General features: G+C 37.5%; 2 protein-coding genes across 2 annotated transcripts in view; one reads left to right on the top strand and one right to left on the bottom strand.

Annotated features, from left to right (window-relative positions):
- The window catches only part of itga11a (integrin, alpha 11a), a 59,394-nt gene extending 51,914 nt beyond the window's left edge, over positions 1–7,480 (top strand). Inside the window, exons 26-30 of the mRNA XM_041974619.1 lie at positions 3,167–3,250; positions 3,337–3,447; positions 3,583–3,678; positions 5,428–5,541; positions 6,349–7,480. Of these exons, the coding sequence (XP_041830553.1) occupies positions 3,167–3,250; positions 3,337–3,447; positions 3,583–3,678; positions 5,428–5,541; positions 6,349–6,426 (483 nt within the window). The 3' untranslated portion in view covers positions 6,427–7,480. The remainder of the gene's footprint in view (positions 1–3,166; positions 3,251–3,336; positions 3,448–3,582; positions 3,679–5,427; positions 5,542–6,348) is intronic.
- On the bottom strand, positions 332–15,427 carry rxfp3.3a2 (relaxin family peptide receptor 3.3a2). The gene is made up of 3 exons (XM_041980147.1): positions 13,934–15,427; positions 4,711–4,715; positions 332–347 (listed from the first exon to the last, which is right to left on the bottom strand). The coding sequence occupies exon 1, from the start codon at positions 15,347–15,349 to the stop codon at positions 14,204–14,206; it is 1,146 nt and encodes a 381-aa protein (XP_041836081.1). The 5' UTR covers positions 15,350–15,427; the 3' UTR covers positions 332–347; positions 4,711–4,715; positions 13,934–14,203.
- Positions 15,428–15,888: the final 461 nt, after the last annotated feature.

The raw sequence follows: 15,888 nt of genomic DNA, 5'->3' as shown, positions 1-15,888 counted from the left end.
ATTATGTACCAGTTGGTGGGTAAAATATATGAGACATTACATGATAGCTCAGGTCAACAGTTGTTACCATGTCTTTTGCTGTTAAATTATAAGCCTTCCAATATACACTGAGATCGAGGTTCAAAGGTCAGTTTTCAAAGAAAGAGTCGTATTTATACTAACATACAGAATGGTATTCTCCAGACGAAAGACCCTTAGAGTCCATTTTCAGAGAGCATTTGCCAGGCCCATATGAAATTGAGCATTTTTTTCTCTTAATATTTTTGGGAATTATACTTCAAAAAGGAATCCCCTTTAGAGTTATATTATTCATAACCTTTTACATTCATACAATCATGACAAAAGGCCTGAAGTGCTAGTGTAAGCACACATTAAGGGTCAAGGTTAGATCGCAAATTGTGAAATATATACACATGCATATGTTACCATTTCAACAACCCTTAAGAAATAAAGTGCAAAAAAATTAAGTTACAAATTTTTATTGAATTTGGACTCTAGAAACAATTTATAGGAGGCAAAAGCATATAGTTTTTAAATTGGGCATAATGCACTACTGAGATAATGCACTAAGTCCAGTTTCATTAAGTAAGTTTAGTAGGGTTTAGTGAGGGGTGTGGACAATAAAGACCTGTATAGCCCCACACTGACCATGTTTTTATAGTAGTAGTTCAAGATTTGATCTGCACACACACACATGGTTTTTCAGTTGTCGTAATCGTAATTACACTTACTTCATTGTAACATACTGTATGTTGAAGAGCGTTTTTGGATGTTATTGCAGCTGTATACAAAAAAGAAGGAAAAACCTCCCGTATTTTCCTGAAATATACATGAAAATAGACATATAGACAGATAAAACCTATAAAACTCTTGCCGATTGTAATTTAAAATGGAATGTAGTCCAGTAATAGCTAACAGCACAAAATAGGATTGGAACATGGCATGTACGTAGCAGTGCTCATTGCAACCACATTATCAACAAATTTATAAGACCTGACAGAATCTTTGTAAATAAAAAAAGACTTTCGTTTTTCTAGTCAATAATCAAATTTGTTTAAGGCCCATTGGGAATGAGAAGCAGCCTTTTCATTGTTGTTTTGCCCATAGTCACAGTTTAAATGTCTTAATTTTACATTGTTTTTTCCTGAAAATGCTGAGGATTTGAAGTCTGCCTTGATTCCCATCAGATGGGAATCAGAAGACTTCCCATATCAATACTACTGATCAGCGAAATGGATAAATTATAACAGCCCACTGTCCCAAATGAATGTACCTATAACCACTGATAATGTTGATTCATTCGAGTGGGAACATCTGATTAGGGTGCCTATTCAAAGCTTTGTTTGTTCAGCGTTCTACTATACTTCATGTTATCACCATTATTAGCGGTGAATGGATAAGAGGATAAAATGATCTTTTCAATCAAAACAGTCCAAAAGTGAGTGGTCAAGTTTCATTCAAAATGATCTGATGTAAAGAAAAGAAAGAAAAAAAAGGCATTAGAGAGCAAAAAATTTGTGTATTTCTGAATTTTGAAGGGATAAGTACAAATATCCATGAATGTTTTTTGTAAGACTTCATATGAGAGCAGCCTGATATAGTGGAACTAATTCAGAAAAAATGCCAGTTTTTTCCTTTTTGGTTTTGGAAATTTTTTTTTCAAAAGACCAGTATGAAAGTGACTGTAACCCAGACTATATATCATGGGAACGCATTATAGAAATTAATCTATTTAACATTCAAAAGTTGACACAGTGTTCTTACTTCTGCCTATTCCTTTGTCAACCACAAGGATTTAAAGGAAATGTCTGGACGTTTTGATCATGAGTATTAGAAGATATATTTAATAAACCAAACTTAAACTATTTACACTATTTGAAGTTGTTTCAAGCGGTTGATGTCAGTTGCTAACCACCATATTTTACTGATGTTCTTTTTCTAAAATGCAAGATGGTAACATTAATGCGAAAAGTACATTAAGATGTTAGATTGGCTTATGCTGTCTTCAAAGCCTTTTCCAGGGATAGCCACATTTTTTAATATGAGAATGATAAACCACATTCCACACATTGCAAAGACACAATAGTCCTGAACTGTCCCAAATTAAGCATGTATGGAGAAAATCATCTATTTTTTAAGGATATGTCCTTTTCCAAGTAAATCCTTTCCCAGAGAAAGAACTCATACAAACTCTGCATCAAACTTCCAATTTTCAATTAAATAGATGACTCAACTTTTGCTAATTTGGTGTGTATAGGAATATAAAATTATTCATCTTCAGAAGTTTTAACTTCTTATTAGTGGAATTCATTGACAGCATATGCTAATGGTTGCTACTTATTTGTTTGCCACAACTGTTAAATACTTTCTGTACACCTTTGGTTCGTACTTTTGAATGTGAAGAAAACTGTAGCACATCAGTTGTGGCCAACCCATGTTTGGAGTTCTACTGTTTAAACAACAGTTTCTTTAGTTTTTCTAGTTTTCTGCCAGTTTGACTTGTGCTGCTGTTAGTTTATAATTTATCCCTAATTTCTGTGTTAATTATTTGGACATTTACATTAAACAAATGCATCAGCTTGGCAAAGTGATTTACTATGCTAGATTAACAACATCTTTATGTCAGCTACATGTCCAGAACAGACAACCTGAGGTTTTTTATTATTCTTTTGCATAACTTTTTTATAGTATTTTTTCACTCTTCTTTGTAGATATAAGTTTGTAAGGCAAGGCAAGGCAGTTTATTTGTATAGCACATTTCATGTACAGGACAATTCAAAGTGCTTTACATAAAACAAAGACATTACAGATATTTAGAATAGTAAAAGGCATCAACACATAATCACAATAAAATAATAAATTACATTAAAATGATTAAAAGCAAGATAAGTTAAAAAAGTTACCGTGCAGATTTCATGCATAGGCGCATGAGAAAAGAAATGTTTTTAACCTAGATTTAAAAATGTCTACATTTGGTGAAAGTTTAATCTCCACTGGCAGTTTGTTCCATTTGTTTGCAGCATAACAGCTAAATGCTGCTTCTCCATGTTTTTTCTGGACTCTGGTCTGGACTAGCTGACCAGAGTCTTTGGATCTAAGAGCTCTGCTAGGTTTATATATATTGTAACGCACTAACAGTCATTTCTACACTCATGTTCCACCTCAGAGAGATGGCACACACTGTTTACCACCTCAGCATGTAGCACAGAGCAGGGCATCACCTGAGGATCTCTCACGCTTTTCTCGCTTGGTAAGGTACAAACCAATAACATCAAATCCCCAAGTAGAAGTTTCAGGTTTGTCATGTAACCATTTTGATTTTGTTTCTCCACACAGAACCAGTCCAACACGCTAACCCTGCCAATCCAGTGTGCAGTCAATGTAGCTTCCTACAGAGAAATTGCAGCTAGAATCACAGGGGCACTGAGAATAGATACGCTACACGCTGTGAGTTAAAACTCCAAACACACATGTGTTGCATTGTATAAACTGCCTTTACCCATACTGTTACACAGCTTTATCACTGTTGTGGTTTCAGATGTGTTTGTTAAAACTGGCTGCATCTTTTAATTTCTTTTCCAGCTGAAGTTTAAAATCTTGGAACTGGTAACTACTGCTTCAGTGGAGCTGCCCCCTTCCAGCCCCATGTTTTTACATGAAGAGAGGCCTGTCAGGCATGTGAGTCAACAACAAGTCTTACCATAAACTGCTTCTGCCCTTAGTTTGACCTGATTCGGAACTTCATAAAAGCATCCGTTTTGATCAGATTTAGCCTTACTCTATTTGTTATGCTTATTATATGGCATCCCAATGAAACACAACTCATTCAATGCTACAATGGTACAATGACTTTTTTTTCTTTTTTTTACAGTGGCCACTTAAAAAGAAAATAAAAAAAATCTAAAAAAAATTGAAATCATACCAGTAGATAGTCCTACAGTATTGTGTGGCAATGCAAGTCTGAGTAGGAGTACAATTACTCTGTAAATGTTGGTATTAGAACACACATGCAGTGTGGTGCTTAGGGACCGAAAGGTCCAGCGGCACAACATGTAAAAGTCTGTTCTGGACACTTATCTTTGCTGCCATCTATTGGTGTTCACCAACAGTCTCACAGTTACTTGCCATTATGCTTCCATGAGCTTCAACTTCATCTTAATCTATACCAGGGGTGTCAAACTCCGGTCCTCGAGGGCTGGTATCCTGCAGGTTTTCATTGTTTCCCTGATCTAACACACCTGACTGAAATTAAAGGGTTATTGTGAAGAAGTTGACAAGAAGTTGTTGGATCCATTTGATTTCATTCGGGTGTGTTGGAGCAAGGAAATAACTAAGACCTGCAGGAGTTTGACACCCCTGATCCATACAGAATCTTTTCTACTGAAACATATCACGGTCGTTCATATAACAAAAACTTGAAGCAACAAAAAAAATTTAATAATTTAATCAAAAACTGAGACCATGATCATGCATGTGATTATGATTAGAAGTATTCCAAATTTAAATTAAACTAAACTTTAAATTTTTAATTAAAAATATAAAGACATTTAAAAACGATATGCAAAAGATAAAAACTGTTAAAGTTACAAAGAAATAAACCATTAACAATTCAGACTTAAAATGAGAAAGCAAATTTCAAAAGCTAAATTAAAAAGAGTGCAGGGTTAATGGTTATGCAAAGAAATAGTTGTGTATTGGGGATAAAAAAACAGAATCTCTCCATTCACTAGAATGGATTAATTGGTAAACCTGAATGACCTTTTCTGTTGTTCTTTTACAAACTATTTTAGACAGTTTTCAGAACATTTTAAAAATGTAATAGTCAATGTTTTTCTTTTGTTGTTGTGGTCTGGTAAGCACAACAGAAAAATGTAATTTAAGGTTAACAGGGAGAAATGTATCTTTGAAGATTCTTTGAATTAAAACCGACACACAAAAATAGATTTATTGGAAAAAAGGAAAAACAAAGGGAAAAACAAAGGGTTAGGGAAAGGAAAGGAAAGGAAAGGCAACAGGGAACGATACCATAGGATAAAGGGAACACTATTTTACTGACCAGTTGAGCACACTGATCAGCTGCCTCCCGTCATCTGGAAACCTGCTAAAAAACATTAAACCTGCCAACAAAGAGACAATAACAGAGTAGATCAGGAGGAAAAGCCTAAAAGGTGGTGTCAAAGTAATAGTATAAACTTACTGATCTAAGTTAGGATCTATGAAAATCCAGAGAGTATTGTTTTTTTACTAATGCAGCAAATATCTAAATGTTGTCATCTATGTGCAGAATGTCTTAGTATTTTATTGTCATGTACTGTTACATTGTCATAACACGCACAAATGATCTCATTTGTCATGTTAAATATATCCTCTTTGTGTACATTCATGTCAACTTTAACATTTCTTAACTCATCTCATTGTGTGTAACAGATAATATTGGAGATCAGGAAGGAAGGAGATTACAGGATCCCCACCTGGATTATCATTGGTAGTACGCTGGGAGGACTGTTGTTGTTAGCTCTACTCATTCTGGCTCTATGGAAGGTAAGTTTTCATATTATCCATGGTCATTTTTGGAGGTAATCAGCTAATGAGTGACAGTATATCTTTGCATCAAGTTGAAAAGATCAGCTGTGCCTCGTGAGCCAGATTTGCTCCATTTATCTAAAAGTATTAAAAGCATTTTGTTCTACTACCAAATTAATTTGAATATTTACAGTGATTGAAAGGTATCTTCATCTGTTCTATTTACATGCTGGTAAATATCCATGAATGACAATTAACTTCAGATGATCTTCACCACATTTATACATATGAAATTCAGATTTAGAGGCTCATCGTGAAGAAAAAATTAAGGCAGTCTCATTTTCATGGTTAACACAGATCCTGTTGATTAACTCAGTCTGATTTCCTGCCAATTCAGACCTAACACAACCATTCTTTTCCTTTTGGTAGCTTCAGGATAGAAATACTCAGACTGATGAAAAGCTTCTGGCCTGCTGTGACATTTCTGTTTCAGCCAATCATGACAAGTAAAAATATACCCTCAGAACCGGCCGATAGGAACTAAAGTCATTAAATCTTGGTTAAATTAGCTAAAATAATTTTATATGAGTTCATAAAGTTTATGCATATTGCTTTAGCTGGCTCATTTCCTTCATAAATATATTGTGAAAAAGGAAATGTCAAGTACAACAGATTTGCAACTGACTGTCTTGCACTAGAAACTTGCTAAATGTATGGTGCATACATATAACATCTATGTGTCGTCTGAGTGTTATTTACAACTTGAAACTGTAGGATTATTTCATATGAAATTTTTGTCTTGTGTTTAACTTCTCCCTCATCCAGCTCGGCTTCTTCCGGAGGCAGAAACGGAGAGACAAGGACGAGCAGGAAGTTAACGGGAAGGTGGCGGAAGAGCGGTAACGCAGGCTGATGGCTCTCAGCAGATGCCTTTTCCAAAGGGGACGCCACACTCAGGGACCAACCCAACTTCCCCCTGCCTCCTCATCATGGCAGTGGCAGTACATAGATGGCTCCACATGACCGCTGAAGCAAGGCTTATTCAGTGCACTGGACCTGTCCCATGCCATGACCCCTGACCCCAGAGTCAGCACTGTCACACTCACTTAGAAATCCTGCACTGTTGGGATTAAGGGTCTCTTTTTATCTATGCATTCCACCGTCCACGATGTCATCCCACCACAGATCTTGGAGCTCTGGTGCTTATTTTTTAAAGCAATTGTAAAGAGAAATGAAGTGAGCTTTAATTGATCTATTCCAAAGATTTCAGGATATGTTTTGCCTTTCAGGCAAATAGTAGGCGATCAGTCTTTTATCTCTTCTTGGTGTGTATTTATTTGTCTTTGGAAAAGTTTGAATTACATGAAAAACCTCAAGGGTGACTTGGCACCCAACAATTACCATAAATGTAAAGATATATTGTATATTAAATTTGAAGTTCAAAGGTTTTTATCTGCAGCAGGTTCAGTTGACATAATTTATTAAGAACCAAAACTGAACTGAAGTCACCCAAGTACGAAGAATATTCATGAACACTTTTTTTCAACTTGTAGAAAGAAAAATGCTATAATTTTGCATCCTGTAAAACATGCAGGATGATTTTTTTAAATATTTGATGCACTTTTTACATGTATGTACAAAATTAACTTGAATTTGTAAATAGTCAAGTGCCTTTTAAAATCATTTCAATGTTATGACTTACAATGTTTTCCAGATTTTTTTATAGCAATCCTTTTTTTTAACTTAAGAGAAAATTCAGTTATGTGTTACAAAACCTATTACAATATGACACAGTCGCATGCCTTTTAACATGCACAGCATCAAAGCTAAGGGTGTACATTACATATTGCCAATAATTTTTCAAGATAAGCAAATTTATATTGAGCTGTCACTAAATGATAAGCAAAGGCAAAAAACACGAGTCCAGTTAATGCATATTTCTCCTGGCGTTGTATTGTTGAGGTGTAGAATAATGTAATATGCATACAAATAAAACAATGTATATGTTCATGAGTGTCTTTTTTAAGTCAAGCTTGGAATTAAAACTTTTTTTTTGCAAAGTATTAAGCATGATACATAAACCAGCGCTGTTTGCTAAGTCCTTGAAGCGTTGGTGAGCACTCCTTCCAGGGATTCGTACTGTCGGGGAACTTCAGTGCTCACATGGGCAATTACAGTAAGAACTGGAGGAGCGTGATTGGGAGGAATTGACCCCTGATCTGAATCTAAGCGGTGTTTTGGTGCTCGTCATGGATTGTCCATAACAAACACCATGTTCAAGCATGAAGCTGGATTTATACTCAGAAGGCACCTACTTAAGGTCAGTTACATCGTCACCGCCATAGGTTAACAGAAGCTTGACACGCACCTCTTCCAGACCCAATGTGTACCCCTACTTGTGCTGGGTGGATGTACTCCCTTGCAATTGATTGGTTTGTGATTATGTGTTTCTGGATTTCTGGAGCTTATCGCTTAATTTCTGCAGTAACGGTGGAAGAAAACCTACAACACGATGTCATACCCTACACTCAAGTGTGAGCCCATTTCACCAGTGTCAGCTTACCTACCGTACGCCGGCGCAGAGCATGTATAAATCCAGATTAAGACAGTCCAGATCTGTACTTGGCACCAGGACATTCAACTGATAACCACCTGGTGGTGCTTTGGCTCAGATGGTAGGGGAGGATACTGGTCAGGCCTGCCAGGCCCAAGCATGTTGTGAGGGTATGCTGGGAACGTTTCCCCTGTCAGAAAGAGCTTCAACTCCCACCTGCAGCAGAGATTTCAAACGTGTCCGGGGGAGGCAGGGGATATTGAGTCAGAGTGGACTGTGTTCTGCGCCTCCATTGTTGAGGGGGCCAACTGGAGCTGTGACTATAAGGTCGTTGGTGCCTGTCGCAGCAGTAATCCTTGAATTTGCTGTCAAGTTGCAGAAGTCCTATTTGGCCTTTTTGGCCTGTGGGATTCTGGAGGCAGCTGAAAGTCTATTGAGGAGTCTTTGAGAGGAGGGTCCATCAGATGATCTAACCTTGGACTGAGATGTGGTTTTTATCCCGATCATGAAACAGTGGACCAGCTCCTCACCCTGTTCAGGACTTTGGAGAGGGCATGGTAGTTTGGCATTTGACCATATCCCCTGGGGACTCCAGTGGGGGATGCTCCGGGAATATGGAGTATTGGACCTCCATGTTTAAGCTGTCCGGTTCCTGTACGACTGGAGCTTGGTCCACATTTCCGGCAGTAAGTTGGACTTGTTTCTAGTGAGGGTTGAACTCTGCCAAGGCTGCCCTTTGTCACAGATTCTGTTCATAATTTTGATGGACAGAATTTCGAGGTGCAGCTGGAGTGTTGAGGAGATCCAGTTTGGTGGGCCCTGGATTGGGTCACTGCTTTTCCAGATGACGTGGTTCTGTTAGCTCCACCAGGCTGTGATCTCGAGCTCTTGCTGGAGCAATTTGCAACCAAGTGTTAAACGACTGGGATGAAAATCAGCACGTCCAAATCCAAGACCCTGGTCCTCAGCCAGAAAAGGGTGGAGTGTCCATATTGGCCTAACTCACATACATCATCAGATAACAACCATACAGTAAGCCAGATTTTCATAGTATTATAAAAGAATATTTTTACTCTAATAATTACCTCATAAAATTCCATCCCATTACAGCATCCATTCTTTACTATATTACTTATCCCCAATTAATATTTTTAAAGTGCTCTAGAAATAAAATGCTATGATATGGTATAGGTGAGGTGGTACACCTAAGAATTCATGTCACAAGGGTTACTGACTACAGACACAACATGTACATAATTTTAAAACAATACCAATCTGGATGACCCTCAGATGTACAAATGAGAACTTCACTTCCTAGATTGTGATGTTTGGTGTTCTGTTTATCTGTTTCTTTACAACATGTTAAGATGTTTTTAACATAGTTTACCAGTTAGAAACAGTTGTACACAAGCCAAAATGGCGGACGAAGCTGTGGAATGTCACGTACACATCTTTTATTTAGCTAGCAGCTTGTTAGCTTTTCACAAGAAATAACTTGTATAATCTGCCCAACATAATAACCTGCTTCTTGGCAGTTCAACTACATACCGATTAACTAATTAAATTAGTTTTTAAAGCATGTTAAAGAAAATTAATAAATAAAAAAGTATATAAGAGAAATTAGACAAAGATAACCACCTGCTAGCGTCACAGTTTCCAGTAGCTCTTCCAGAGAGTGATGCAGCTTAGAGCATTTCCAGAAATGACTATTTTTCTCATACTTGTAACAAACTGTCACTTGTCATTTATATTCTCCTTTTAACTATTGTATGTTAGCTTCACCTGTTTATGAGTCCCATTATCCTTTCCATTAATTTGTTAAATGCCTTTGATTTGGATTTGGATTTGATCAATTTTGAACTAGCAAAATAAACTTAAAGAAATCTAAAAACAACATACATTCGTGAGATTGGTATTAGACATAATGTACAGCGGTCTTATTATATTATAAAAGATGTGTATGTCCAAAAAGGGAGTAAGTGTTAATGTCTGAGAAAACTTTTTTCTCTATTTATCTCTGTCCACCCTTAAGAGTTCATGTTTAATTTCATTCTGCATCACACCATTAGGAAAATAAATATATGTGGGGCATCTTCATCATTATAATTTCTTAGATATCTGCTAATTTAGCCAGTAATCAAGTAAACTATGTGTGTTCAAACAAAACCAATTCTCTTATTTTCTTATATTAGACTACAGTCCTCACTGCATTAAATCAGTATGTGCAACCACTAAAGACACAACTGTTTTGTGTGTGTGTGTGTGTGTGTGTGTGTGTGTGTGTGTGTTTTTAAGGATTTGGGGTAAAAGAAGAAGAGCATTTTTGAAGAATTATTTCAGAAGACTGGATTTTCCAGACTAATATATTATCAACATCAAGCAAATACATCTCAATATGAAAGGCTCCCTGTGATTTAGCATTTAAAGCCAATTGAACAGACTGACTGGTTTGGTACACATGTTGCATCCCAATTTTCAGCCTCATTGATTGATTCATCACAAAGAACAGATTTCCTCCAGACACAACAAAACTCATCAGACTGTTAATCAAAACTACTAAAATAGAAGCACTCAGAGAGCACGGACCTTTGCCAAAACATAGCAATTTTTAAAAAAAAATACTTGATTTGGGGCATTATTTTTGAGTTAGAACTTCTAATGGCAAAATTATCCCTATCTCCCCATATAAAAGAACCCTTTAAAAATACCTGGATCCAGGTGGTGGTCCGGATTACCCCCAAAATCTAATCACTTGTTCTTTATTCCACTTTTGAGATTTCCTGAAAATTTCATCAAAATTTATCCATAACCTTTTGACTAATGTTGCTAATAAACAGACTGCCAGACAGACAGACAGACAGATGCTTCTGGAAACATAACATCTGCCTTGGCAGAGGTAATAATTAGTATTTAACTGTGAGATTTTAGTGCTGTCAGATTTAAAGAAAAAAAAAAAAAAAAAAAACTACACACAAATGATGATCACAAAATGAAATTGTGCTTTTCCCCAGTTAGAGAAAAAGGCAGTAAATCAGAGTAAGCTACATAAGGCAAAGCAATTTGTGTGGAAAGATGCATGTTTGATTATTTCAGTTAATACATGCAAAAGACATCTGCCATGAAAAATGTTAACATGACCTTACTGACCCTTGAGGGGCAAAATGGTATAATCTTGAATTAAAGACAAAAATATAACCTAGAATAAATACATAAAAAAGACCTAAGTAAAAAAAAAAATTTAAAAATTAATTATGGCTTGCTGATTACTCATAGCATCAGCATGATTTCTATCTGGATCTGAGACAAAATATAAAACTGTGAATTACAGTACAGAAAAATGAGAAATCCTAATAGAGGGATTTTTTAAAAAAAAAAATCAACCACAAAATTACTTTGTAAAATAAGCATAAAATCTGTCTGTCTGTGTGTGTGTGTGTGTGTGTGTATGTGTGTGTGTGTGTGTGTGTGTGTGTGTGTGTGTGTGTGTGTGTGTGTGTGTGTGTGTGTGTGTGTGTGTGTGTGTGTGTGTGTGTGTGACTCTGTGACCACCATCTAAGCTAATTTTAGTCACTAAAATAATCAGAGGACCGAGCCAGGATGAAAGTCAAATAATGTCTGCTTCCTGTTGTATCACTGAGAAATACAGTAATGAGAATTTTAAAAAGCCTGCAGTTACTGTCGCAGTTCAATTACATGGAGGGTTGTGCTCTGTATGAATGTGTACCCACAATATTAGAAATTTAAACCACTGGCGGGTGAAGTGATAACATTAATCATGTTATTCTTATTTATATTTTTTTTTCTTCTTTTGCTTTGGTTCTGGCATTTATATAAATGTGTTGACATGGAGAGGTAATGACATTTCTCAAAACCAGTGTCCAATATTATTATTAGCATAGCTTTTTCTCTCTACAAGGACCTCTGGGCAAAGTCATGTTTACAAATGAGCATTGGTTCTCAGACTTTTGACCTGGTAAAATAAAGGTCAAATAAAATAAAATAAGACAGTATCATAATGATGCAGTATTATAGAATAAAGGTGACTGTTGCTGTTTGGAGGACCATCAGAGAACTCTACCAGAGGTTCCGTGTTCATGAAGTGGAACTTCCACCATATTAGTTTGATTATTTTTGTGGCTGATTAGTGAATCCCTTCCAAACATGTCAGAGCCTGGCATAGATAAAAACTATTAACCTGAATGAGTCATCCCATACACTGCCATCCAAAACAAACAAACAAAAAGTATGTTACAAGAAATGTTGAAGAGAAGTAAGTAAAACAAATACACTAAAAGGAAAATGCGTTTTGAGTTTGTCACCATTGATGTCTGAAGGGTTGCATGATGTTTGCAGGAGGGCTTTGCCCAAAATGCTTCTTTTTTTTGTGGTGTTTCATACAAAAAATGTTACATCACATTAGCATACTGTATCAGCATACTATTTTTATAAGTCTAAGTAAAGTTATGGTAATCCTCTTGGAGTGCACAAGTCAAAGGAATCTGCTGACAAAGGCATCAGGTTTCTCCATAGTTCCCCTTTTATAGAGTAGTGGGAATTGAGAATATAAATTTTTCTTTTTTTCTCAAAAACTTAATTGGTAGTTATTTGAAAAGAAAAAAACACTCCTGCAATTGACATATACAGTATTTCCAGCCTGGAATGGTTTTTTGTTTGCATGTTTGTTTGTTAGATTTTTCATAAGCACAATTTTGAAAAACGGTTAAGTTGTAGATTGTGTATAATATTAAACACTTCACACATTTTCAAAATGTGATACTCTTGCTGAGGCTTCCTTATTCTTTATTGCTTGAATGGTGTTTTAAGTTTAGATTGAGGTGTGTGTGTGTGTGTGTGTGTGTGTGTTTGTGTGTGTGTGTGTGTGTGTGTGTGTGTGTGTGTGTGTGTGTGTGTGTGTGTGTGTGTGTGTGTGTGTGTGTGTGTGTGTGTGTGTGTTTGCTTTAAAGTCCTTTAGAAAGTCTTATGACATTTTTATTTGTATAAACCTACTCTGTCTTGACATAAGAATTCACAGATGCTAACAAAAGGGGCTCAATATGCAACAGAAACAGCAATTATTGGTTTTTTGGGGAAAGGTGTGCAGTTTAGTTTCTCTTTGACAAAACAGCATTCTAAGTCAAACCTGGAAAACAAAGAGGGAAGGACGGACACATTATAACACAAATTTGGCAGCCGTCCTAGCCACCTGCTGCCAGATGAATCCTTCAGTTCTGGTCTGTCCTGTGTTTGATTCTCTGAATCATTTTAGGAATATCTGCATCACAGCCAAGTGGCAAGACCCAGATGAAAACTCTGGAGCTGACTCTCCCCTGGCTTACCTCAGCCAGTTAGGTGTTGAATCAGAATGCGCAAGATGAAAAAAATGAGTGTCGCTGCTCTATTTAATCCAGACCTGCAGCACATGAATTATAGAATTTACATTTGAATGACAGGATGGAAAACTATTTGCATTTTCACAAACACACACACACACTAGTTTAGATGGGGAATACATACCCTCCATTGTAAATACAGAAGAAAAATATCTTACTTTTTATGCTCACCACATAGAACGTATCTTAATCACACCAAACTTGTCAATGCTCTTAGAGATTTAGAAATTCCAAAGAGCTTTAGACCATAACTAAAGCAGGGCATCATAAATGTGCTGTGCACAAAATCAATCACTACAACCTCAGACGGAGAAAGCTGTTTATTTACAGAAAGCTTATACACAATGAACAAGATGGAAAAATACTGCAACCTTAACCAAATTCATAGTCGGTCATATTAAAAGATCCCACACCATATAGAGAGTTTGATGTCCTCTGGATGTTTCCAGTCAATTACTTTGCATACAGCTGCATTTTGATGAAATGCAAGTTAATAAAAATAGTTCACTGCTTTATTCCACCGTTTAAATCAGTAATTTTATAAATGCAACACCACACTACACTTATATATATATTCACATCATGATACCAATTGCATGATATTAAATTAACCTGCACAGTGTAGCCATAAAATGTTCAGGTTTGAGCGGTGATGGAAACATTACGCACGAGTGACGGCAGCTACATGTGAACAATCAGAGCAAAACAGCAGCTTCTTTTCCATTGGAATTTAAATTCAGCGGGTGTGGGGGATCGTTCTGGTGCCTGATATACCTTTACGGTCTATGATCGGCAGCGTGTACTCTGCATTGTCCATAATTTGGAGAGGAACGACTCCCTGAATTTCTCCATGCGTAAGAGAGCGCGTTGCACAGACTTTGCTGGAGGGTGGAGTGGAGACTCTCCAAAACAAACTGCTTAGCATCTTCCTAATTTCCGGTCTCATCAGGCAGTAAAGCACTGGGTTCAAGCAGCTGTTCGTGTGCGCTAAACAAACTGTGACAGGGAACACGTAGGTGTGAACCATGTAGTAAGATGTATCCCAGTTGGCAGCGTTAAATTTGACCAAGACACCCCAGAAGGTGATGGCGTGATTAGGCATCCAGCAGCAGAAGAAAGACAAAACAACAATAGCAACGGATTTGGTGACTCTAGATCTCCGTTTAGGGTTGCTGCTGCCCATGCTCTTCTTTCTAACGAAGCGCAAAAGCATCAGGTAGTTAACGGAGACTATCAGCATAGGGATGATAAAGGCTATCAATATTTTTTGGATGTGGTAGAGGGCAAGCCAGTCGTGTCCCTCAGGAAACTTGAGGAGGCAGAGTTTTTCTCCAGCGACCACAGTCACAGTAGAGAAGACGGCGGTTGGAGCTGTAGCCACGGTCGCCGCCACCCACAGCACCGCGCACACCCACTTCACACACCGTGACCTCCTGTGAGCTCTTTTCTTTAGAGCCGATGCGACAGACAGGTAGCGGGTCACGCTCATGGCTGTGAGGAAGAAGACGCTTGCGTACATGTTCATCACAGTCACTGAGAGGACGATTTTGCACATCGCGTCTCCAAACGGCCAGCTAAAGTCCAAAGCGGTGTCCACGGCCCAGAAGGGCAGAGTGAGCACAAACTGGAAGTCCGTCACTGCTAAGTTAATGATGAAAAAATTAATAGTTGACCTCTTTCGACCTTGTCTGACTCTCATGAGGAAAAACACGAGTAGATTTCCTACCAAACCTACTGCGCAAACTACGGAGTACACCACCGATATGAAAATCCTCAGGATGGGGCTACCGTCCGCGCTGACGTCTATGTCCTCGAAAGTGAACTTCTCGTCGCCAAGCGAGCTGAAGTTCAGTTCTCCGCTTTGATTGAATATTTCATCCATTTTTTAAATAACATAACGGGCGTTCTGCGGGACACCCCATGCGAGAGAGTATGAGCGTCTTCTTCTAGCTCCGTGGCTTGTCATTTCCATCGCACCTCTGAATGGCAACTGACCTGGAATCTGTTTTTATACAGGTGTGGCGCGCCACTGCTGAGCCACGATTGGTCGAATAAGAGGAGAGAAAAGCGTGCCATCCCGAGAAATTATCAGAAATAATTGTTTCAATTGCTTATAAGGATGAATTTATATACCGTTTGAAATCCATGAATTTATATTTTAATCCCCCACTGCGTGCCAGCTCATTAGTACTCCTGCTGAGCGCAGCGCAAGTTGTGCGTAAAAAGGGATGAAAATGAGTATGAGAGAGAGAGAGAGAGAGAGAGAGAGAGAGAGAGAGAGAGAGAGAGAGAGAGAGAGAGCGGAGGGGTCTTAAATAACGTAATCACAAGAAACACGACTCAAAGGGTATTTAATTAATTTGATATAGAAAAAAGTCTGAGTGTAGATTTAAGTTCCTGTTTAAGTCTGTGGGTTTTGTC

The sequence above is a fragment of the Melanotaenia boesemani genome, chromosome 1 (genome assembly GCF_017639745.1).
Source record: "Melanotaenia boesemani isolate fMelBoe1 chromosome 1, fMelBoe1.pri, whole genome shotgun sequence".
Classification (NCBI taxonomy): Eukaryota; Metazoa; Chordata; class Actinopteri; order Atheriniformes; family Melanotaeniidae; genus Melanotaenia; species Melanotaenia boesemani.
Note: the sequence above shows the minus strand (reverse complement) of the source record. Positions and strands in the feature narration are given on the sequence as shown.

What these genes read in the sequence shown, in the direction of transcription:
- rxfp3.3a2 (XM_041980147.1), bottom strand. Translation starts at nt 15,349, where the DNA reads ATGGATGAAATATTCAATCAAAGCGGAGAACTGAACTTCAGCTCGCTT.